This window comes from Mobula hypostoma, chromosome 10, assembly GCF_963921235.1.
Source record: "Mobula hypostoma chromosome 10, sMobHyp1.1, whole genome shotgun sequence".
In the NCBI taxonomy this organism is placed as follows: Eukaryota; Metazoa; Chordata; class Chondrichthyes; order Myliobatiformes; family Myliobatidae; genus Mobula; species Mobula hypostoma.
Window position 1 is genome coordinate 94,574,802 of NC_086106.1, and position 26,485 is coordinate 94,601,286.

The 26,485-nt window shown below is 39.5% G+C and overlaps 2 protein-coding genes across 5 annotated transcripts in view; one reads left to right on the forward strand and one right to left on the reverse strand.

The window, feature by feature from the left end:
• Positions 1-8,379, forward strand: part of LOC134353042 (cationic amino acid transporter 3-like) — a 35,085-nt gene extending 26,706 nt beyond the window's left edge. For all 3 annotated transcript variants that reach the window (XM_063060868.1, XM_063060869.1, XM_063060870.1), the window contains exons 8-12: positions 269-371; positions 727-920; positions 2,160-2,326; positions 3,685-3,793; positions 5,173-8,379. In XM_063060868.1, coding sequence (XP_062916938.1) covers positions 269-371; positions 727-920; positions 2,160-2,326; positions 3,685-3,793; positions 5,173-5,333 — 734 coding nt within the window. In that variant the 3' untranslated portion in view covers positions 5,334-8,379. The remainder of the gene's footprint in view (positions 1-268; positions 372-726; positions 921-2,159; positions 2,327-3,684; positions 3,794-5,172) is intronic.
• A 1,420-nt stretch (positions 8,380-9,799) lies between these two features.
• Positions 9,800-13,416, reverse strand: snrnp35 (small nuclear ribonucleoprotein 35 (U11/U12)). 2 transcript variants are annotated; one of them, XM_063061403.1, is made up of 2 exons: positions 13,334-13,416; positions 9,800-11,963 (listed from the first exon to the last, which is right to left on the reverse strand). In XM_063061403.1, the coding sequence occupies exons 1-2, from the start codon at positions 13,405-13,407 to the stop codon at positions 11,198-11,200; spliced, it is 840 nt and encodes a 279-aa protein (XP_062917473.1). In that variant the 5' UTR covers positions 13,408-13,416; the 3' UTR covers positions 9,800-11,197. The 2 variants fall into 2 exon arrangements, with proteins under 2 accessions (XP_062917473.1, XP_062917474.1); XM_063061404.1 differs by lacking the exon at positions 13,334-13,416 and adding an exon at positions 12,599-13,217.
• Between the last annotated feature and the right edge of the window lie 13,069 nt (positions 13,417-26,485).

Below are 26,485 nucleotides of genomic sequence, written 5' to 3' on the forward strand. Positions count from 1 at the left end.
ATATCAAACTCCCTCTCATTCCTGAATGAACAATTAGATGACTTAAAAAATAAACTTCCTCTAGATCTTAATCTTATCACACACAAGTAACTTGCAGAACTAACAGAGTACTTAAATGCTTATAATGACTTAATCCCCTTTTAAGAAAGATACATTTGGATTTTTTTTTACTTGGTGGAAGGTGTGACCATATAAGTGAAGAGTGTATGAGGTTGACAGTGTAAACTACCTTATGAATATACTCAAATTTGTTTCTGTTTTGTTCTAGCTATCATGGCACTGTTCTTTGATCTAGACGTCCTAGTCGACCTCATGTCTATTGGTACATTGCTTGCCTATTCTTTGGTGGCAGTTTGTGTTCTTATCCTCAGGTGAGTTAGTTGGTAGTTTCTGGTGCCATTCTTCTCCAGCCAACGATTAGCAGTTTATTGCAAGATTTCAGCAACTGTGAAACGTGGTTGATATGCAGAGGATCCTTATAAACAAAGGTTTTATTGTTATTCACTTGTGTGATCAAGATCAGCATTTATTGAAAACCTTGCTTTTAAGAAGCTGGCAATTCCATCTTGATTATTGTAAAGCTATTCCTGAAGGTAGTTGAAATATAGGCTCCATTGTTTATACCCGGCAAAGTTGAAGCAACAGTAATACATTTACAGATCACAGCAGTGTTCAACTTCCAAGTGGAGACACAAAGGGTTAATCTTGGCTTTATTCTGTTTGCAGATATCAGCCTTCTCAGCTTGTTAAATGTGATATGTACGAAATGACTCCATTTGGAGAAAACAAAGGCAACCTGGAAAACCAAATCAACAATGAGGACAAGACTTCATTGACCATAAAGCTGCTATTTAACCCAAAGGAAAATCACCCCACTAAAAATTCTGGATTAATTATTTACATAAGTGCTGGAATTTTGTGTAAGTTTCTTTGTGACATTTTTGTGGAACATTCTGTGTGAATGATCATTTGACTGGTTGTGATATCACTGAATGCGGTTATAGAAACATAGAAACATAGAAAATAGGTGCAGGAGTAGGCTATTTGGCCCTTCGAGCCAGCACCGCCATTTATTATGATCATGGCTGATCATCCAACTCAGAACCCAGCCTTCCCTCCATACCCCCTGACCCCTGCAGCCACAAGGGCCATATCTAACTCCCTCTTAAACATAGCCAATGAACTGGCCTCAACAGTTTGCTGTGGCAGAGAATTCCACAGATTCACCACTCTCTGTGTGAAGAAGTTTTTCCTAATCTCGGTCCTAAAAGGCTTCCCCTCTATCCTCAAACTGTGACCCCTCGTTCTGGACCTCCCCAACATCGGGAACAATCTTCCCGCATCTAGCCTGTCCAATCCCTTTGGGATCTTATACGTTTCAATCAGATCCCCCCTCAATCTTCTAAATTCCAACGAGTACAAGCCCAGTTCATCCAGTCTTTCTTCATATGAAAGTCCTCCCATCCCAGGAATCAATCTGGTGAACCTTCTTTGTACTCCCTCTATGGCAAAGATGTCTTTCCTCAGATTAGGGGACCAAAACTGCACACAATACTCCAGGTGTGGTCTCACCAAGGCCTTGTACAACTGCAGTAGTACCTCCCTGCTCCTGTACTCGAATCCTCTCGCTATAAATGCCAGCATAGCATTCGCCTTTTTCACCGCCTGCTGTGCCTGCATGCCCACTTTCAATGACTGGTGTATAATGACACCCAGGTCTCGTTGCACCTCCCCTTTTCCTAATCGGCCACCATTCAGATAATGACGAGTTTACACTCATTATGCCTATGAACATAATAGAAATTGTAATTTATGATCCATACACGGATATGGTGGATTTAGGATCCAATAAAGAAAGAGATATGATCATGTTATTTCACATGGGGTTTGGTGAGCAGCCAGGACACATTTTTCTTAATGATGAACTTTTATTCCAAAGTTATTACTACTGGTGGGGGGGAAGAAACAATCTTATGTGATTGGTGTAAAATGTTGGTTGAGTCTAAACAGTTATTTTCTGTATCTAATGTGCACCCACAGAGAGAGATTTTAATTTAGTCAGCCCTGGCTCATTAAACACTAGCCCATTTTTTTCATTGAATAACAAAATTTGTGTCATACCTTGCATCTTTAAAAATTCCTGTCTTATTCCATTCCAGCATTTGTCTTGACTTGTATTTCCATTATTATTGCCAAATATCATGTGGAAATACTGAACGCACACGTCTTCTGGGTAATGCTGCTTGGGGCTCTCTGTCTGGTGGTTGTAGTCATTACATTCGTGATGTGGAAACAGCCACAAAGTAAAGTGCCACTTACTTTTAAGGTAAATCTTTCAATCTCCTTTTTCTATCGGAAAAGTAGCAGTGATTCCTATCTTCCTTGGTTATATTTCCAGTTATTTACTTCCACTATTTGAATTAAGACACACCGCAGTGAAATACAATAATATCTAGGTTGCCTTTTGCTTATCTTAATCACTGCCAAAGTTTGGAATGCATGTGTATCATCCCCCAAGATCTGTTGTCATAGAAACATAGAAACATAGAAAATAGGTGAAGGAGTAGGCCATTCACCCCTTCGAGCCTACACGGCCATTCAGTACGATCATGGCTGATCATCCAACTCAGAACCCTGTACCAGCCTTCCCCCCATACCCCCTGATACCTTTAGCCACAAGGGCCATATCTAACTCCCTCTTAAATATAGCCAATGAACTGGCCTCAACTGTTTCCTGTGGCAGAGAATTCCACAGATTCACCACTCTGTGTGAAGAAATTTTTCCTAATCTCGGACCTAAAAGGCTTCCCCTTTATCCTCAAACTGTGACCCCTCGTTCTGGACTTCCCCAACATCAGGAACAATCTTCCCGCATCTAACCTGTCCAATCCCTTTAGGATTTTATATGTTTCAATAAGATCCCCCCTCAATCTTCTAAATTCCAACGAGTACAAGCCCAGTTCATCCAGTCTTTCTTCATATGAAAGTCCTCCCATCCCAGGAATCAATCTGGTGAACCTTCTTTGTACTCCCTCTATGGCAAGGATGTCTTTCCTCAGATTAGGGGACCTTTCCTCAGATTAGGGGACCAAAACTGCACACAATACTCCAGGTGTGGTCTCACCAAGGCCTTGTACAACTGCAGTAGTACCTCCTTGCTCCTGTACTCGAATCCTCTTGCTATGAATGCCAGCATAGCATTCGCCTTTTTCACCGCCTGCTGTACCTGCATGCCCACTTTCAATGACTGGTGTATAATGACACCCAGGTCTCGTTGCACCTCCCCTTTTCCTAATCGGCCACCATTCATATAATAATCTGTTTTCCTGTTTTTGCCACCAAAGTGGATAACCTCACATTTATCCACATTAAATTGCATCTGCCATGAATTTGCCCACTCATCTACCTTGAGAATACACAATTGAGGTGACTTTGCACCATGTTTCAATCAGTAAGGAAGAAAAACTGATCTCTCCTTGAGTATTAGAACAAAAAGCTGTGATAAGATAGAAAATTATGTAAATTCTCGGTAAAGCAGGCAGTATATAGAGAGAACAAAATATTATTTGCTCCACAGCTGCTATCTGACCTAAGTATTTCCATCATGTACAGTACTTAGATTTTGTGAAATATGCTATCTTCATAGTTTAAGCAAATACTGATCACTGCCCTTTGTCTTTCTAGGTACCACTCCTCCCCTTTATACCTATCGCCAGTGTCTTCATAAATGTTTACTTAATGGTGATGATGAGTTTGAACACATGGGCAATGTTTGGAATTTGGATGCTTATCGGTAACTATAAACAAACTTGTACTTCTTATAAACTCACTGTCTGATAAGCAAACCATTAATATCCTTAAAAGCACTAGATCCTTTTTCATTAATACCCCTGTTAAAATAGTATAGAAATTCATTGTGACCAGCTTTTGCTTTTGAAGTTGAATAAAAATTGCAGATGCTGGAAATGTGAGATAAAAACAGAGAAATTGCTACAAATACTCAACAGGCCAGGCAGCATCTGTGAAAGGAGAAATAAAGTTTATGATCAATATTTTTTGTCAGAACCAGGAAAGAGAGAAAACAAGCTAGTTTTAAGACAGTAAGTGGGAGGCAGGATGGGTTTGACAGAGGGGCAATCTCTGATAGGGTGAGACCATGATTGCCATGGGATATGTTGTTGAGGTCATGTAGTCAATGGGTTTTTGGAGCCTTTTAGTGATGGGGTGGGGGGAAGAACAGGTTTATTCAAAACTAGTAATTACAGCAATTAAGGAATGAGGATGCAGACAAGGGAATGTAAAAGAATGTAATGCAGGGCTGTAGGATGTACCAAGCAGTTGAAGCTGTACTCATGGACAGAGGAATAAAAAGCTAAACTTGGAAAATCTTTTTTTTTGCTGTAAATCATCTGTATGTGATATTATCTTGTAATAAGCCCAGGAAAAAAAAAGATTTTGCCCTTTATTCTGCTAAATATGCACTCAGATCAATCACCTACCTTTTGAAGATTTAAGATAACAATGGATATCTACAGCACGGAAACTGGTTATTCATCCCAAACACTCTATTCCAGCATTTATCTTCAGTCAACACTTTGCCCATCATTCTTCATTTAAGTCTGTCAATGTAATATTTTATTCCCTTTTCCCTTGCATGCTTGCCCAGTCTCCACTTAACTCTGTCTATGCTCACCTCACTTCTCTGTGGTTGCAAGTTCTATCCTCTCATCACTCTTTGGGTAATGAAATTCCCTCTAAATTACCTTGCTTATTTTTGGTGACTGTCTTACAATGATGGCTTCTAGATGTGCTTATTCCCACAGTGAAAATGTTCTCTACATCCTCTCTTATCAAAACTGTTAATAATTCCTTCTTGCTGTGATGTGTTACCACAGTATTATCAGGAGCTCTATCTCAATGCGTGACTTTGACTATAGCTTAGACGATTGAAGTTGTTGGTATACATGTCTAGACTGAAAAGGATTTTTTTTTTGGCTCATATTAATATATCTATTTTGTATATAAGTACAATAACTATATCTTGGCTTTCTTTTTCTATTTTATAAAATATGAGTTATTTTCTGATGAGGATAAATCATTTTGGGGCATTTTCTATGAAAACTATGAAATATATGTTGCTATAAACTTGCACTTATCTTTTAATTTCTCTAGGATTTTTGATCTACTTTGGGTATGGAATACGGAACAGCTCTGAGGGTCGTAGTCCCTATGATACACCTATTGACTCCAGAAGCCAAGAGAAAATGGACACAATGCTAGAATGCAACACTTTAATTGGTGTTGAAAAATTTAAAGAAGTGGAAACTGCGTGAATACAGAAAGATCTCTGAGAGGAAGTTCACTGAAATGCAAACTTCATTCCTAGTTACATTTAATGGTGCATAGTTATTTCTTGTGTGGAAGCAGTTATGTCTGCTGTCCATTCAGGCTAGTACCGGCTCTTAGTAGCACACTTAAGTGTACTTGGGAATAGCCTTTCAAGAGTCTCTTGTCAAGTGTTCAAGTACACGCTTCAGTTATCATAATCTATTAAAAAAAGATTTTTAGCTTCTTCTACAATTCTGATCATCAGTGTACTCTGTATCGAATGCATAACATATTTTGCACAGTGTTGAAAGAGACTGAAATGTCATTTTAGTTTCTACGTATAATACAGTTTCCTGAAATATGTCATATTAAATGAATTGGCATTCAGACCACTATAATAAGGATCAATGGTTTGTTTAGGTCTAGGGCCACAACACCAGTGGTGAAAATGATAAATATCCCAGGCAATGTCTCAGACATTCGAACTAGTATTCTCCTATGACAAGACCCTCATTTTTGAACAGGTGGGACATCATCAGTACAACCAACTTGGATCTTCTACTTTATTTTGGGAAAAGTCAATGGCCAGATTGTGAAATTCAATAAATACACACATTATTAATACGGTGCCTTGAAAAAGTATTCAGTCCGCACAAATATTTTCACATTTAACTCTCATTTTCTAAATTTAAAATATATTGAAGTCTTACTTTCTTGAGGTAATCTACAAAACATTGTGCATCATGTAATATCAAAAACAAAAATCCAAAACCTGTCAACAATTTGCTAAAAGTTAAAAACTAAAATTGTGAGAAAATTACTACGCTAACTTTCCTCAGGTGCAATATACATATTACTTTACCAACTCACCCAAATTTGTTGATGTAGAAAATTAGAAATTACTTGTTTTCAATGAATTCATAAGAATAAATACCCCATCTCTGTAAAGTCCAGCAGTATGGTAGATTTCCAACAAACCGACCAAAATTAAGACAAAAGAGTATTCAAGACGAGTAAATCATAATAAAGAAGCTCAAATCTGGGGGAGGGTATCAGACTACCTCAAAGGCACTGAACATACCTCGGAGCTCAGTGCAGTCCATTGTGAAAAGGCGAGAAAAAATATGAAACTAGAGCCACATTGCCTAGGTCAGGCCATCCCAAAACTTAGTTGATGGAGAAGAATGGCAATTGTAGGAGAGGCTGCCAACAGTCACTCGTGAGTGAGCAGCCAAAGTCAGTGGCTGCAACTGAGGATAAAGTTCATGGCTCCACAATCTCTTGCGGTCTTGTACAAAAAGGGTATTTATGGAAGAGAGGCAAGGAAGAAGCCCTGTTTTTTTTTAAAAGCACATTCTTACCTGTCAAGACTTTGGAAAATACTGTAAAGATGTGGAAAAAGGTCTTGTGGTAAGATGAGACTAAAATGAAACCTTTTGGCCATGATACTAAGCAGTACATGTGGCATAAATCTATTTCTGCACATCAGTCTGGTAACACATTTTTAGCTTTTCATGCTTTATCATTTCCCCTGATTTTTTGGGCTCTACTGCAGGGGGAAGAAATAAGCGTGTGATTCACAAATAAAAATTCTCAGTTAAATTGATTAAAATCCCAGGTTGTAATACTCATTTCTGTGAACAAGGAGTTGGGGGCTGAATACTTTTTCAAGGCACTGTATATCCTGTGCCTATGCAATGGATCTGGGCTTGCTACATTAGCTTAGCACCACATATTATCTCAGTCCATTGGAGTGTTTTTGAATCCCATTAGTCTGTGCTTTAGAGGGGATTTATTAGCTCGTGTTTTAACTGGCACAGATATTACATCATTGCTAATTATCATTGAGAACTACCAGAGTTATTTTTTGATGTAATATGTGAATGTCTTTGTGATACAAAGTTACTGTTAATAAGTTTTAACTGCCAGAGTTTAGATGTAGTTATTGCAGATGTATGTACCCTCTGCCATTATTGTGCTTTAAGAAATGTACTTGTATATATTTAATGTAGATTTTACAATATATATCAGATAACATATGTTGCAATTCATTCAAACGTCATGATATGGAGAGATGTCATGGGGAAGTAATGGACACCAGTGGAATGACTACAAAGGTTTATAAGTAAAGGTTTATACTTTGAAGTACAAGGTTGGAAATTAAGATTAAGAGCGTGACAGATTTTTGAATTTGCCAAAAGGGAGTGTAAGTTCTGGTTGATCCTTACAAATTATTCTTTTTTAACTTGCATTCAAATACACTTGTAATGACAATTAAGAATTTCTAGCGGACGGCTAATCTGCAATGCTTGTTTTATATCCTCCCCACCAAGGCATCAAAACAAAAATCTACTTGAATAACACTCAAGGGAAATGAACCCTTTTAGTTTTATTTCAAAATGGCTGAGGTGATTACAGAGGGGTATCCCATGAGAAGCTGTATTTAAATTAGCACTGGCAAGCCAGGATTTAAAAATGCATAATAATGCTTATCACTGTGAAATTTTATTTATTTCACTTCAGCTAATCATCTTGCAGAGCAATTTTATCTGAACAAATCATACAAGATGAGTTGCTTTCATTTTGAAACAGTTATTTAAGTATTTTTGTATTTTAAAAGATGAAAAGTAGATTTAAAAGTTGAACAGTGCTAACCATTTGTTAAATTAGCACTTGCTACAATTGTGCTAATTAAATATTTTCAATATTAATCCAGATCATGACCAAAGAAAATATTCTCAAAACATGATTTTGTTTGCAAGCTGTATTTTCCACAATCCTATGTTTATGTTACAAAACTAATTATTTTCAAATGTATTTGAAATAAAAGATTACTGATTACCTTGAGGCAATTACTCAAACATTTGCAGGTAATTTTAAAATCTGTTTAAGGTTTGTATATATTTCATGCTTGAGTGTTTATATTTATCAAGTATATAAATCTGAAAATACTGATTGTGTTTAGTTTACTTTGTAAATATTTTTGTAGTGGATTTGTTTGTCTAAAATAATGGATACCTTTAATGTCAGGATTTATTAAAATGACTTAAAAACTGCTTAATTTTCTTTCATGTGCCTGATTTATTCTATTTAGTCTGGAAGCAGAGCCTACCTCAAAAGATGTAGTTTCACATCACCAGGAGAAAACTAGGCTAGTTATACCAAGTAGTTTTTATATATTCAGTCAATTTTTTGCCACTTATAGTGCTGGTAAGACATTACAAGCATGGCCTTTAACCCATAACAGCAAATTTGCCAGTAGTATAACATGTAAAATTATGTTAAGCTTTGCTGTACAGGGTGTCACCAAGAAGAATCAAAAATGAGTACTAATATCCTGCTACAAGGAACTGTAGCTCATCTGCTGTTGCATTTTGTTCTCCAATAATGATTTAGGTTATTCTTGTCCTTGGCTCAATTGGTAGGCTTTCTTTTATCAAGCAGACCATAAACATTAGATGTTAAAGATGAAAGTCCTTTGTAGAAATTTTTCAATCAACCCCCTATTTGCAGAATTTTGCATATTTCTCCTTTATTTCTATTTTGATAATAACCCCATTAAGGTACCTTGGCATGTTTTGCCACATAAAATAAGAAAGAGCTTGTTGAAGTATGTTACAGAAGTAATGGCTTGCTTGTTACACTGCACCTTGATGCAAGTTTCTTTTTGATAACATAAGTAAATAGATGAACTTGGGTTTCTACTATTGTTCTGGTATCAAACCCAGTCCCTATTTCCCCCCTCAAAATCCTGCTGCTTTCTGGTTAAACAAATCCAAATGCAGTTAAACACATTGTGTAGTTCATTCCCATGGCACTGCTACATCAGATTTTTATCTCTCCTGTGGGCAAAAGAAATTCCATTGGAATACCTCCAACTAAGGACAATTCTACATAATCAACTGGGTTACCCTCATCAAAACATATTGGGTGAACCACCTGAGAGCAGTGCTCTCTACATAAAAATACACAATATCTGACAAAAGTTTTTCTTATTGGTTAGGGTTAATTCTAAGTTTACCGACTTAAGATGATTTGAGCAAATGCATTACTTGGTCCTTCCATTTGGTTTTGGCACACCAAGGCAAGAGATAGTAGGAAAAATCATGGAACTTTGGCTCACTTTTTCATTAGCCAGAGACGATACCAATGATGCTGTGAATTAGTCTTGGTTTTGCTGAACCGCAGGCTGAACAACGCACAATCTAACTTTGTGGCACCTTGGACAACATGGAAATGAGTAATTAAATAAAATCATATCCCGTTTACATTCAGTAATGTTTACAAACTAAAATGATGGAAAAGGAAATTCCTAGAATACTAATGGATAAGGCTTCTAGCCTATACAATGGTCAGTAATAAAATATGTTTAATGTATCCAAAAGATAAGACAGAAAACCCTACTTTAAAAAATTAAATATTACAAAATTTGAACACCATTATTCAACATTAACAAAAGTAGTATATTTTATTATATTGTGCATTTAAACCAATAGGTCTGAGTAAATAAAATCAGCAAATCACCATTTAAAACAAGTATAAAAGCTACTAATTTGTTTCCTTGAAAACTGCAAGCAACCAAGTTATTAAAAAAATACGGATTTATGCAACTAAATTAAATACTAAATAATACATTCTCTAAAACTGAATTAAGGCCAGAAAGTGCTGGTTCAGCAGCATCTATGGAAAGTGAAACAGAATTTACTTTTTTAGCTAGAAGATTGTCAAAAATTGGTTGTTGACAAATGTTTTCTGACCTGAAATGTTAATTTCTCTTTCTACAGGAGCTTTAGGACATTTAGTATGTCACCAAAGACACTTGCAACATGGACAGCAATCTACCTGACTGCATTACCTTCTGGTATGGTGAGGCCACTGCACAGGATAGAAATAAGCTAAAGTTAGTTGTAAACTCAGTCAGCTCCAACATGGACACTAGTCTCCCCAGCAGCCAGGGCATCCTCAAGGAGCGATGCCTCAGAAAGGCAGCAACCATCATTAGGGGCCCACAACACCCAGGGCCTAACCTCTTCTCATTGTTACCATCAGGGTGGAGTTAGAGGAGCCTGAAGGCACGCACTCAATGATTGAGGAATAACTTCTTCCCCTCTGCCATCAATTTTTCTGAATGGACATTGAAAACATGAATGCTACATTATTACTCATTTAAAATGTTTAATACACATACATACTTAATGTAATTTACTGTTGTTTATGTATTGCAATGTACTGTTGTCAACAAATTTCATGACATATGCCAATGATATTAAACCTGATTTTGATTCTGATTTGTCAGTGTTTCCAGCATTTTCTGCTTTTATTTCAGTTTTCCAGCAGCCACAGTTCTTTGATTTACACACAAGTCAAGCTTGATCCAAATTTCTTTACCCAGGGACAGTCTATAATTGCAGATAAGAGAACTGGGAAGTTATTTATTCACTTGGAGAAATAATTGCAGAACTACATTGGATTTATATCAGTAAAGTTTATGATGGGCAGAATTCCTTTTTATTATTATCCCTATCCATTAATACATACATAGTTGCTAGGATCATTATCACATTTGCTATAATCTTATTAAAGCAGATAGCTAAGCAAAATGCAACAGGATCATCTGTATCCAAATACAATGTTGAAAACTTGAGGGAAATGTGTTATATATGTGTGTGCGTATATAGATAAATATAAATAAGATAATGATATAGCACTGAGAAACTTTCCTCGCCAGTAACATCTGTTCATACAAATAAACAATGATAAAATATTTCATTCCACAATGCACATTTAAATTAAACAATAAAAAGGTTAGGTAGACTGTTTGTTAGGAGTTTTTATATTTCCCTAGTGGTAGAAGAAAGAAAATAGCCTTCTACCGTCGACTTTTATGCCTCTCCCTGCGTTGGTGTCTGTCTTCATCTTTGTATCGATCTTCATCCCTTTGGCGTTTATGATCCCGTTCTCTGCTTCTGTATCGCTCTCTATCTCCATCATGCTTTTCTCTTTCCTCGCCCCTCTCTTCTCTTCTCCTTTCTCGATCTCGACTTCTCTCCCACTGCCGGTTATCCCGTGTTCTATCCATTTTGTCAACTGGTCCCTCCGTGTACAGTTCTGCTTTCAGTGCTGGCAGGCTGAAAGGCTTCCTAAACGGTCGATCCCGCCCACCAAATCGAAGCTGGCCAGATTCTTTTTTACCTCCTAATCCTCCACCAAATCTCCGTGGGACCCATCCTTTTAAAGTCCGTTCCAACTCAAAATCAACAAATATTTCATTTTGGTCCACCACTAATTTATTGCTATCCCGATGTGCCTTTAATAGTGAGCGTTCATCCTTATATTCAATGAAAGCATAGCATTTGGAAAACCCAGTGACAATATCCCTCACGAGCCTCAATCTACGGATGTCTCCGAATCTGGAGAATGTGTCTTTTAACTTTTCCTCTGTTGTCTGAGGATTCAACCTGGCAACAAAGAGTGTCAGGTGGGGATCTCCTATAACACCCTTATTGGGTCTGTATTTGGCTGCAATTGCTCTTGAGACAGCTCGGTCGTGGGGTTCCTCATCTGTCCCATCAATGCTTCCAGCTTTTAATGGGTTGTATTGTTTTGCAATTGGAGTCCACAGTTCATTCATCATGCTGAAACACAAACAAGTATGGAATTAAACCAGTGAAAGACAGTTTAAAAAAATCAGCATCACACTCAACTACAACTGTAGTACCCACGCCTCGGTCCCAGAAACCTGGCACAAATGGATACAATAAACACCAAGGTGGGCATTAATTGGATTCTGCTTTGACCAGCTAGCACATAAATGATGACAAACCTATATTGATGCATGGTATTAATATCACGGCTCAAAATGACCTTTCTCACACACAATATTGACATCTGATCACTGCAATAAACAGTCAGCAAAATCCATGAGCACTTTCCACTCCAAATAAAATTATCAAACACAACTTCTAATTATTTCCCAACAAAACAAGGAACTCCAAGATTGCCCAGTTCAATTCTGACAAGTCCTTGCCTTGAGCCTTTGCACTGAGCTTGAAAATTATGGATTTTGTGGACTACTGTATCTCGGACTGCTTTCTGGTCATTTCAAGTTCACATGTCACTGAATTCATACAAATGAAAGAAAGAGATCACACACATTATTTACAGAGTGATATACAGTCTGAACAAATGTATTGAAAAACATGTCCAATGACGTGCTACAAACTCAACTTTTTAAATATATATTGACATTCTAATTACCATATTTACTCACCAGTTCTAATCTTCGGTCTTGCATTTTTAGTTTCAAGATGTGAATCAAACTGTATTTGCTCTGTATTAACAACTTACATTAGGTGGCGGTGCAGCTCAAATGACAACAAAAAGTACCTATATATGTCCACTACCAAATAATTTCCTGCAATATTCCAACAATTGCTTATACCAAAGCAACACACACAAAATGATGGAGGAAATCAGCAGGTCAGGTTGCTTTCATAGGAGAGAATAAACAATCGAGACCCTTCTTCAGGACTGAGAAGGAAGGAGGAAGGTGCCTCCCCTCTGATGATGCAGAAGTGGGAGTCTATTTCCATAAAAGTAAAACAACTCGTGGTCAACAATTCTGGTCAACTGAAATCCCCAGTCCTGCACTCTACGACAACAAAAACAACCAATGACTCCCAGGAAGTGTACACATTGATAGCAGAAGGCGATGCAGGAGGCAGCTGTGGCCATCTGGGAACTCAACACAAAGACTCAGGCCCGGAGTGTTCTGCCTTGTGCATTTATCCGCTGAATTTTGGGAAAGTTTCTTTACAAATAAACCCCCGCCTACATTTTTAACAAGTGTGACAATAATTTAAAATTAGATGCAAAATAATTTTCTGCGGAGTAGCCCTCCTGTGATGTTGGGCCTCAGGCCGAGCGCGGGAATGTTATGATAGAAGCCAGGGGAAGCAGACAAGCTCTGCACACTTCCTCAGAAGAAACGACACGAAAAACTTACCTGCTGAAGACCAGTGCAGTGAATGAATGAGCTACCAGTCCGGAAGCGGGATTCACCCAAACGCCCATCGGCATTTCCGGTCCGACTGTTCTGCGCTCCGACTCATTCGTTTGCGACTGGAGACAGAACATGGTTCCGGCTGGGTGCTGGGACTTGGAAGTGAAGGCAGAATAAATTCGTTTCTGGAGATCAGAAACATTCTATTGCTTCCTAAGTTTTCTTTACTTGAGTGTCAATTTCTAAATAGCACATAAACTTGTCCAGGATAATTTTCTGTTTAAATTATTGCCGTTGCACGCGGCAGGCCAGGCAGCATCTCTAGGAAGAGGTACAGTCGACGCTTCGGGCCGAGACCCTTCGTCAGGACTAACTGAAGGAATAGCTAGTAAGAGATTCCAGTGTCTTTTTGTGTCAGTCTATGTATGACACAAGGAACTTCAGAGGATGGATCAAACAATCTTGTTGGAGGAATTCAGCAGGTCGAACAACATCTGTGGAGGGAAGGGAATTGACGTTTTGGGTTAAAAATCTGCATCAGGATTTGATAGCTCTTCCAGCTGTTTGTCTGTTTTTGCAAGAAGCTGAACCAACCCCGAACCCATGAGAAATACATTACGGTTGCCAGTTGAAAACATGGCTGGTTACGTCAAAGTGAAATTCCTTTCCTGGAGTAATGTAAAAAGAAAAAAAATGAGGTAGTGTAGTCATTATAAGAGTTGTAGATCTGGAGAAGGTTACTGTGACCGAGACCTTGCAAAGAGAATAGAGAAGTCATGTAGGAATTCAGGAATATGGATAAGAATTTTAAAACTGAGGTATTACTGGACTTGAAGCAATTGTAGCAGAAACTGTTGGATGGGATGCAATACAGAATGTAAATCACACACACTAGATTGGTTGCCTTCTGAATTTAACTGCATGAAACCCAAATAATTATAGGATGGTCATGGCTCAATGAGATTTAAAACCTATTATCTCGATAGAGCTGCCTCCCAAGAGTCATGATCTGCTCAGACTCTGCCTAGGTACTGCAGAGATCGGAATTGGCTTAATGCACAACCCGTGTATGTGGATGACGTACATGCAATGAAAACCAGCCTGCCAGGTGAAATAATGCTAGAGCAGACCATTGGCGTGCTGAAATAGTATATACTGAACTGCTCTGGGGAAATCCATCAGTATTCTGGAGAGAAAGAACAAGATTTGTAATGGTCTGCTACATGCCACCCAGCCTTAAAATCATGAGGGGTGATCCATGCTTCCAATTTCATTGTGAAGAGCACGAGTGTGAAAGGAGGAGGAAAGCAGGCGGAGGAAAAGAAAAGGAGGTGGTGATGTCCACCAGTCCTTTCTTCCCTGCCTATCTTGAAGAATTTCTGCATCACCAACTGTCCCTCACTTAGAAGAATGAGGGGTGATCCCATTGAAACCTATTGAATACTGAAAGGCCTAGATAGTGGAGAGGATGTTTCCTATAGTGGGGAGTCTAGGACCGGAGGACACAGCTTCAGAATAGGGGAATGTCAGTTTAGAGCGGAGATGAGGAATTTCTTTAGCCAGGGAGAATTCGTTGCCACAGACGGTTGTGGAGGCCAAGTCATTGGGTATATCTAAAGTGAAGGTTGATAAGTTCTTGATTAGTCAGGGTGTCAGAGGTTACAGGGAGAAGGCAGGAGAATGAAGATGAAAGGGATAACACATCAGCTATTATGGGACGGTGGAGCAAATGTGATGGGCTGAATGCCCTAATTATGCTCCTATGTTTTATGGTGTTAATGTTACTGACCATCAGAGAATGTGCATGGTTATATGGCAAAAATAACAGACACCACAAAATAAACATTTCAAGCAAGCTTTATCCACTGAGATTGGGTGAGACTAAAACGAGAGGTCATGAGTTAAGGGTGTTACGAGAATACACATAAAATTAAGATGTTTGCTGGCCTGGGCTAGCATCAGTGGCATCAGCAGTTGGTCTGCCACCTGCCCTCAGGGGAAGGAGAGATAAGGAACAATGGAGCAGCGTCTGGAGATGTGTAATGAAGGGATGTGGGAGGAAGAGCTGTCTGGAGCGGCTCCCCCCTTTGAACCCTGAACTGTTTGAAGTGATGGACAGGCGATACCCCAGCAGGGGGATAAAAAGGGACAGGTTCGCTAAGACAGACACACACGCCACCCGAGGTAACGAGACCCTGGAAGCGGTGCGCCTCTCACGAGTGGTGAGAAGTACCGGACAACGCACAGGGTGGAAAGGTACGATCAGCGGGAACCCGGTGTGTGTCCACCCTTGCCTGGGTGCCGGGTTCACTGCAGAGGATCGACCGCATCTGGAGGAGTGGTCACAGTCGGTGACCTCAGGTGACATCACCAAGGACCCGCCCAAAAGCTGGTCTGTGAGCCATCTTGCTGGTCTGTGAGTGAAGCCGTTCTGAATGATGAGTTGTTCCTATTCTATCTCTCTCTTCCCCCACGTTGTCCACCGCCATGGCAACGATTACTGCGAACTGAACTACAAACTGGACTGAACTTTGAGTCATTTTGAAATTGGTCATTTACCCCTAGACAACGATAGAGCTTGATTGATGCTGTTATCTCAATTCTGTGCACATGTGTGGTTATCATTGTTGAATTGTTGCATTTATTATCCTTTCGATTACTGTGTTGCTTGTTTCTTTAATAAAACTTTCTTAGTTCTAGTACTCCAGACTCCAACTGAGTGATCCATTTCTGCTGGTTTGGCAACCCAGTTACGGGGTACGTAACAAGGGTGAAAGGTGACACATTTAAGGGGAGCATGGGGGAAACGTCTCCAATCAGATGACGGTGAGAATGTGGAACAAGCTGTCAGCACAAGTGGTGGATGTGGGTTCAATTTCAGCATTTAAGAGAGATTTGGATAAGTACATGGGAGAGCGATGAAGGGTGTAGAATAATAGCTCAGCATAAACTAGATGGGCCAAAAGGTCTGTTTCTGTGCTGTAGTATTCAATGGCTGTATTAAATTATAAACCAAATAACAATACATTGGGCTTAACCTTCTATTCTTCAAGCTGCTAGGGTATCTTCTCTATGTCACTGTCATTATCTAAGTACTCCTGTCAAATGCTATTACAGTGCTTCAAGCAAAGCTGATAAATAACTGCTGATGACCAGTGGAGGAGACTATAACTGGTCTTAAAGGACGATCTTAGAGTCTAGATACTGTGCCATCTAGGCTGGGAAGGACAATAGTCCAGAGCTGCCTGCTAGATGCCAAGCTACAGCAAGGTACTAGAAGAATTTCAGGAGGAGCACAAAAACTTCCTTTCTGAAAGGAATGCCAGATTTGTGCTTTATTAAGCTATTTCTCATGACAGAACTTTGGCAATTCCAGTACCTTACATTAAAGTACAGTTTGCTGGTCATGCTACAATAATAATGATAATAGTAATTTATTTGTAGAACATTTTTCATACAAAGTGGTTCAAAGTTCTCTACAATGGGATAAAGTGGAAACATAAAAATAAAAGTCAAAATGTCAGTTAAAAACAAGGTTAAATAAATAGTCTTCGAGCTGGCGTTTAGAAGTGTCAGCTAGGCCTCCATCCCTTATAATTTTACAGCTTGAGTTCCATAGTTTGGGAGCATGGTTCAAAATAGCTGACCTGTCAATTATCTTTTGAGGGAGATGGTTTAAATTTAAGAGACCGGCAGAAGAAGACCTGAGAGCTGGAGCAGGATTATAAAACAAAACCAATTCTGTGATGTACTCCGGTCCCTGATCATCGAGAGCTTTAAAAACAAGTAAGAGACGAGTAAAATCAATTCTAAAAGATCCAGGAAGCCAATGTAGACTAGAAAGGATGGGAGTGATAAGTTCCCTCATCCTGGTTTTAGTTCAAACTTTGGTAGTGGCATTCTGAATGAGTTGAAGTTTATCAATAGATTGCTTTGGAAGGCCAGTAAAAGGTGCATTGTAGTAATCCTGTCTGTTCAATATAAAGGTGTGAATTAGTTTTTCAGCATCATTACATGACAGAAATAGACTTACCTCTGCAATATTTCTTAAGTGTAGAAATGCTGCTCAAGTTACTTTCTTTATATGGGATTTAAAGTTCAAATCTGTTCAAGGAAAACACCCAGGCTTGTTCCTGCTGATTTTACAAAGGGAGCCAAATTCCCAAGTTTATCAAGAAGTTTATCTCTTTTGGCTTTGGGATCATCTAAAAGTTTTTCACTTTTATCTTCACACACAAAATGCTGGTGGAATGCAGCAGGCCAGGCAGCATCTCTAGGAAGAGGTACAGTCGACGTTTCGGGCCAAGGCCCTTTGTCAGGACTAAGTGAAAGAAGAGATAGTAAGAAATTTGGAAGTGGGAGGTGGAGGGGGAGATCCAAAATGATAGGAGAAGACAGGAGGGGGAGAGATAGAGCTAAGTGCTGGAAAGTTGATTGACAAAAGGGATACAAGGCTGGAGAAGGGAGAGGATCATGGCCTAGGGAGAAAGAAAGGGGGAGGGGAGCGCCAGAGGAAGATGGAGAGCAGGCAAGGAGTAATTGTGAGAGGGACAGAGAGAAAAAAAAGGAAAAAAATTTTTAAAAGCAAATAAATAAATAAATAAGGGATGGGGTGAGAACCGGAGGAGGTGCATTAACGGAAGTTAGAGAAGTCAATGTTCATGCCATCAGGTTGGAGGCTACCCAGACGGAATATAAGATGTTGTTCCTCCAACCTGAGTTTGGCTCCCCTCCCCTTTTCTTTCTCCCTAGTCAAGTGAAGTCAAGTCACTTTTTATTGTCATTTCGACCGTAACTGCTGGTACAGTACACAGTAAAAACGAGACGATGTTTTTCAGGACCATGGTGCTACATGAACAATACAAAAACTACACTGAACTACATAAAACAACACAAAACTACACTAGACTACAGACCTACCCAGGACTGCATAAAGTGCACAAAACAGTGCAGGCATTACAATAAATAATAAACAAGACAATAGGCACAGTAGAGGGCAGTAGCTTTGTGTCAGTCCAGGCTCTGGGTATTGAGGAGTCTGATGACTTGGGGGAAGAAACTGCTACATAGTTTGGTCGTGAGGTCCCAAAGGCTTCGGTGCCTTCTGCCAGATGGCAGGAGGGAGAAGAGTTTGTATGAAGGGTGCGTGGGATCCTTCATAATGCTGTTTGTTTTGCGGATGCAGCGTGTGGTGTAAATGTCTCTAATGGCGGGAAGAGAGACCCCGATGATCTCAGCTGACCTCACTATCCACTGCAGGGTCTTGCGATTCGAGATGGTGCAATTTCCGAACCAGGCAGTGATGCAGCTGCTCAGGATGCTCTCAATACAACCTCTGTAGAATGTGGTGAGGATGTGGGGTGGGAGATGGACTTTTCTCAGCCTCCACAGAAAGTAGGGCTTTCTTGGCTATGGAGCTGGTGTTGAGGGACCAGGTGAGATTCTCTGCCAGGTGAACACCAAGAAATTTGGTGCTCTTAACGATCTCTACGGAGGAGCCATTGATGTTCAGCGGAGAGTGGTCGTTCCATGTCCTCCTGAAGTCAACAACCATCTCTTTTGTTTTGTTCACATTCAGAGACAGGTTGTTGGCTCTGCACCAGTCCGTTAGGCGCTGCACCTCCTCTCTGTATGCTGACTCATCATTCTTGCTGATGAGACTCACCACGGTCGTGTCATCGGCGAACTTGATGATGCGGTTTGAGCTGTGTGTTGCAGCACAGTCATGGGTCAGCAGAGTGAACAGCAGTGGACTGAGCACACAGTCCTGGGGGGCCCCCATGCTCACTGTGATTGTGTTAGAGATGCTGCTCCCAATTTGGACTGACTGAGGTCCCATGATCCTCTCCCTTCTCCAGCCTTGTATCCCTCCCCCTCCTGTTTTCTCCTATCATTTCGGATCTCCCCCTCCCCCTCCCACTTTCAAATCTCTTACCATCTCTTCTTTCAGTTAGTCCTGATGAAGGGTCTTGGCCTGAAATGTCGACTGTGCTTCTTCTTATGGATGCTGCCTGGCCTGCTGTGTTCCACCAGCATTTTGTGTGTGTTGCTTGAATTTCCAGCATCTGCAAATTTCCTTGTGTTCACTTTTATCTTCATTTAGTTTTAGGAAATTATTGCCCATCTCTTTGTTTATTGCAAACATGCCTGAAGTTAAAGAAGATAGGATGTTATCATCAGGCCCAACCGAGATGTAAAATTGTGTGTCATCTGCATTACCGTGGAAATCAGGTTTATGCATGTATAAGGAGAAGAGTAGGGGATCAAGACAGCTTCCCTGAACAACATCTAAAGGTACGTCAAATCTCTTAGAAAAATGATATCCAAGACAGACAAAAAATGTTCTCTCTGAGTGAAACCTGTTAGAAAGGGCAACTCAGATCTCGAGTCAATCTTGCAGAATGTTGTGGTCAATTGTGTCAAAGGCAGCACTAAGATCGAGGAGAATTAAAACCGAGACGCTGTCGCAATCAGTGTTGAGCCTAAGGTCACTGACAATTTTTTCTTGAAAATATTAAGGTGGACTTCTAGCCCAACCTTCATCCATTTTCTTTCAGCTACTCTGCATGATCTCGTGAGTTCACAGGCAGAATTGTCCAGGCATGGTGACATTTTACTCAGTGATTTCTTTTTAACACTGAAGTCGGGCCTTTGTGCTTAATAAATTAGTCAAGTTATTGTTGAAAGAATCATTTACTGAGCAGTTTAAGTCACATGGATCAGATAATCTAACCAGCTCAGAGAGTTTAAGTTGTGTTGCAGCATCAAGAAACCGTTTTTTAACTGTAATTTCGCTTGTGGTCTTGATTCTAGCCAGGAGGGCATCAGGGATAGTAGTATCAGACCAAGAGACATTAACAATATTTAACCCTTTTGTCATTACTCAGTCAAGTGTATTTGGGCTCAGAGACTCAATGCTGGGTAAGATCTTGGCTGTCTTGTAAGTTCATGAACTACAAGGCCTGGTGCATCAGTAGTCCAGAGGAATTATGCTAGTAGTCTGAGCCTGTACTGAAATACCCAAAAGCTTGGGGTCTGCTGCTTCTGCTTTAATGGAACCTCTATCTTTGATAGCCTCTAAAGTGCTCAAATGGAGATGGCCAACAGTTCTATACTGGAATGGATGGGCTCTGAGTTCCACACAAATATCTCCTGAGCACTAAATCGCTGTTAAGCATCTCCATGCCCCTTGATAATGACACCAGCTCTCTCGCAGGCTTCTCATTGCATTTAATTCTGCATGCCTTCTATGCAATCAGTCCCACCAACTCCTCGTCAGACTCCCCTGCAGCAGGGCTCAAAGTGAATTCACTCTCGAACATTGTTTTGATTTTTACCAATAAAAGCGATTGTTTGAATGAGGTACAGGAGTCTGAAGATGCACAACGAATTAGGAACATCTTCTTCCCCTTCTCCATCAGATTTCTGAATGGTGCATGAGCAATACATCACTATTCCTCTTTTACATTATTTATTTATTTAAATTCATATTGTAACTTATAGTCATCTTTATGTATTGCACTGCATTGCTGCCACAAAACAACAGATTTCATAACATGCCGGTGAACCGGATTCTGATTCAGTATTCACAGATCCAATACCAATATCTTCATTACAAAACAGGAGCCAAACTGGGAGATAGGAGAAACTTTAAAAAACATCAAATAGCTGTATAAATAAATGGAATTAATCTTACATTCAATATAATAGAAATGCCTTTAATAAGACATCCTCATTACCTCCATGTAGAAATCCGATATTTAATGGATAATGGGCATTGTATTAAGTGTTTAATGGGTTTCCTGGCTCCTTTCCTGCTATCAATATTTGCTCCAGAAGAAAGCGAACAAAGTGCAGACAGCTCTCAGCAAGTGACAAGCATGACCTTTAGAGACACACAGTCACATAAATGATTTTCCTTAAAGTATCATAATTAAAAACATAGTTCGATCAAGTCTTATTGTGCTTGGTATTATAAGAGTGGAAGTTTATAGCTGATCCTGCTCACAGTATTCTTCACAATGTTAATTCACTTTTTGAATTGCCCTTTAACAGAGTAATAAAATCAGTATTAACATTTGCCTGAACTAATGAATATCGCATATGATCTTTATATAACTGTTCACACTGTAATGATTTGATTCAGACTTAGCATTTTAACAGATGATATTCACTCCAAGGGTTCATGCTTACTCAGGTATCATTCTTCCCAAGACCGGACAAGGCGTATGAGTATTCTTAGAATTCTACCGTGGAGAGCATCTCATGCAATACTCAATCTGATACATCCTGGTGCTTTTCAGTTGGTGGGTGCATGTGCATTATGAACACCAAATCAATGAAAGAAAGCAGGAAAAAATATGGGAAAACAAAAAGCAGAAGCAATCAGATGCAGATGATTTTACTTTTTATGGATAGACCAAGGAAAAGTAACACTAATGGCAAAGGAGAGCAGCATCCAAAATATATCCAGAGCCCGCTTCTAAATCTGTACAAATTGAATAAGCACAGGGTTTAGGAGATGCATCATTTATAAAGATGGATGTGGAAACGTGGTAGCTTCCATATTTAAATTGGTATGAGAAAAGGCAATGTGCTTTTGATCATGTCCTGTCACCTGCCCCACATGACCATGACCACCTATACCCTTCCCAGCTTGTTTTTAGGGGTAAGGCCTCATTGTACCACAATTTCAACTTGTCCCAACCAATTTCGTTACCTTGAGCAAACAAGAGTTGCCTGAGTACACAGATGAATTCTAGGTGCAGACAGGTACTGAAAACTGAATGTCTGGGAACAAAAAAGCAGTTCATGCTTCCAAAGCTCAAACTGTGATCATGTGTAACAAGGACTCTTTTTTTCATTTTTCCTGAGGTTAATGAACTCCCAGCTGTGTATAGGTCTCTGGCAAATGGAAGGAAGGTACAAAAGTCATGATGTGACCTCTAGTAGATTTTCATACTGCCTGCCCAAATTTTTAAAAAAGTAATTGGACAGTAATGGGTGGTGGAAGAGAACCAAAGCTGATGCTTGAATGTTCAAACAGAAATTGTGATAAAACAGGATCCTTTATTGTTTTGGAAACACAGACATAATAATTGATAGTATGGAGACTATAAATGATGCAAAGTTATTTGAGCCCAAGTCATTTATATAGTAAAAATCATGAATGTTGTCTTGAGAGACTTCCTCATGATTTGCTGGTGTCTCATAACCATTATCCAAAACCCGATAAGATGGCAGCATGCTCAGACACAGTGGCCACTCCAATCAAAAGCGTATTTGTTCATCCTGTACGTTTTTTTATGATACAAATCACAGCTGGATACTAAGAACATCAAATACTGCATGACTATCCCATCAGCTAGTTGCTCAGTAGTGATGGAGTTGGACTTGTTGAGTACCATTGTTGTGTTGTTGCCTAGACTTGGTGCGTATCATTGTGCTGTGATGGTGTGTGATGTGATTGATTGTCTTCAGTGTTTTTATTAGATTGCAAGACCCTGTTGGACATTGGTAATGTACTATACCAGAAGTCTGGTCGGTGCAGTCCTCCAGTGTTCACTCAGTGCTGCCCTCTGGAGCTCATTCAGTGAAGGGTAAACTGAACCAGGACTACAGTCATGCCACTCAGAGACTTGGGCTATATTATTTTTATCTTTTGTTTTTTCTATGACCGTATCTTTTTGGCAGGAGGCAAAGAGTGGGAATAAAGGGAGCCTTTTCTGATTGGCTGCCAGTGACTAGTGCCAGTGTTTCACAGGGGTCTGTGTTGGGACCAATACTTTTTACATTATATGTCAATGATTTGGATAACAGAACTGATGGCTTTGTTGCAAAGTTTACAGATGATATGAAGATAGGTGGAGGGGCAGGTAATTTGAGGAAAGAAAGAGGCTACAGAAGGACTTAGACAGATTTGGAGAATTGGGAAAGAAATGGCAGATGAAATATTGTGGTGGAAGTGTATGGTCATGCACTTTAGTAGAAGAAATGAGGGGTAGACTATTTTCTAAATGGAGAGAAAATACAAAAAAACTAAGGATTCCCTAAAGGTTCAAGCAACACACATCAAAGTTGCCGTGAATGCAGCAGGCCAGGCAGCATCTCTAGGAAGAGGTACAGTCAACATTTCAGGCCGAGACCCTTTGTCAGGACTAACTGAAGGAAGAGTTAGTAAGAGATATGAAATTCCCTAAAGGTTAATTTGCAGGTTGAGTCTGTGGTGAGGAAACCAAATGCAATGTTAGCATTCGTTTCAAGAGGACTCACTAGAATATAAAAGCAAGTATGTACTGTTGAAACTTTATAAAGCACTGGTGAAGCCTCACTTGGAGTATTGTGAGTAGGTATGGGCCCTCTATCTTGGAAAGGATGTGCTGAAACTGGAGAAGGGTTCAAAGGACAGTAACGAAAATGATTCCAGGATTGAATGGCTTGTCATATGAAGAGCATTTGGTGGCTTTGGGCTGGTATTCACCAGCCCAAATTCATGTATGGTTGGATGTCACCAGAATTCAGGAGAATGAGGGGTGACCTAATTCAAACTTATCGTATGGTGGAAGGCCTTAATAGAGTGGATGTGGAGAGGATGTTTCCTATGGTGGGAGAGTCTAAGACTCGAGGACACAGCCTCGGTATAGAGTGGTGTTCTTTTAGAGCGGAGAAGAGGAAATTCTTTAGCCAGAGAATGGTGAATCTGTGGCACTTGTTGCCACAGGCAGCTGTGGAGGTCAAGTCTTGATGTATACTTAAGGCAGAGGTTGATAGACTCTTGATTAGCCAGGGCATGAAGGGATACGGGAGGGAAGGAAGGAGATTGGGGTGAGAGGAAAAATGGATCAGCTACGAAGAAATGGCAGAGCAGACTAGATGGGCCAAATGGCCTAATTCTGCTCCTATGTCTTATGGTCTTATGAAATCACTATTCGTGCTATGTGCTGTTGGTAAAGCGTGTTGCACCTTGGCACAAAAAGAAGGCTGGCTAGGTTCATGTACGGGTGGATGTTAATTCAATTTCAGCTTGAAACTTTCAGCAGTTTCAGGAAAAAAAAGAAAGAAAGAGAGAGGTAAAATTTTGCAAATGTTATGAAATCAAAAATGAAAATCTAAGTTCTACCACATAGAAACTTATGTCTCCAAAAGATTAATATGATATATTATGCGTGCAAAATGAATGAGCATTGCTTTTGAAATGAAAGGTTGATTTATCTGGGTTGAATCAATGACACCTCTGTCCAAGATGTAATGAATGAACAATACTTTTGCACACAGGATCATCTTTGTTCAGTCACTTTTACGTTCAAATCATGAATTACTTATATAATTTAAATGTATAGTAGTTAACATAATTTTGTGATATTTTTGTTAGCTGCTGTTTTAATACTGTGTTCTCAGATTATTTGAATCTGCTAAAAGGGCTTATATTCAGGATAATTATATTATAAAATGATCATCTGTAATTAATAATATTATTCAGATAATTGAGTTGAAATTTGCCTTGTCAAAAATATAATCCAGAATATATAAAGATATGTTTTGAGTCCCTGCAGTTGAAAAGGAATGTAATGTTTATTGGTTGGATTCCATTAAAATACAAATACAGTAAATTATCCGGCTTTAAGATGTTTTATCTATTCATTTGAATACTGCATTTGTCAGCAAGAAGATTTGGAAAGCTGCATCATTTCTCCACCTCTGCTGAAAGCAGCAACTGAGCTAGTTAGCCTCACTACACATATCGGGGTTACTGTTTGTTTTCTGATATTTCATTCAAGCAATTCTTCATCTGTTAACTAGGTCATGCCTTTTCATTATGTGTGATACACAGGCAAACCCACACCTGGGAAAGAGACAGAAATGTGAAAGGAGGCTGGCCAGGGTGACCAGCGCTTGAGTGTAAGATGTGTTTGCTGTAAAGTCATTAATGCTCAAAATGCAATAAACAATGCTAAAATATATCATTGAACAGAAAAACTATTGATAAACTAGATACTGTACTGAAAGAAAACAATACCTTTTTTTTCAGTTTCCATCTTTGAAATTTCTAGGCAGTTAATACTTAAGACTTTCTTTTTGTTAGCTGTTCACCACTGACCTTTGTCCTCAGCCACACAGCCTCACTGTTTTTCTGAATACGAATGGAGAATACATTTTCCAGTACAAGTGGCCATTTATAAAGCACAAGGACAATTCTTTCCACACTTCTTGTAGCAAGGATCACAATCAGTGAGGTGAATTCTAGCCAATTACACTCTTTCTGTCCCTGGTCAACTGAAGTGCTCTTCCTGTTCTATCTACTCATTGCATCAGTTGTAATACATCCTGGGAATTGTACCAGGGCAGGACATACACACTGAATGGTAGGACCCTGGGGACTATTGTAGAACAGAGAGACTTAGAGACAAATAAATAGTTCCCAGAAAATAGTGGCACAGTTAGAGAGTGTGGTAAAGGCAGCGTATGGCACATAGGGGCACTGAATACAAGAGCTGGGATGGGATGTCATTTTGTAGCTGGCATTGGTGAGACTGCAGTTCTGATCACCATATAATAGGAATGAAGCAATTAAACCAGAGGGAATGATGTGGGTGCAGTAAAGTACTAGAAAGATGTTGCTGGGACTGGAGGGCTTGAGTTATGAGGGGAAATGGATGGTTTTGGATTGTTTTCTGTGGAGTGAAGGAGACCGACTGGTGACCTTGTAGAGGTTTATAAAATTCTGAAGGGCATAGATAAGGTAGGTAGTCAGCAGGGCAGTCTAATTTTAGAGGGCACAGGTTTAAGGCGAGACAGGAAAGACTATTTTCAAATGAAGAGGGGCAAGTTTTTCCACACAGAAGGTGGTGACTATATAGGTTACAATACAGATGGGTATAATTATAATGTTTAAACACGATTTAGACAGGTCCATAGAAAAGAAGGGTTTTAGATGGGTCAGAAGTAGACAAATCAGATTAGCTTAGCCAAACACCTTGGTCAGCATGGACAACACTGAGCTGAAGGGCCCGTTTCTGTGTTCTATGTGTTATCTATTTGATCTGAACATCTTGGCAAATACACTTGCTTCCAATCCTATAATATCATCTTGGAGCCAACTAGGTCAGTTACCGGAGGAAATTATTATTGGTTAGTAGATGAGTGCTCATTTGAATC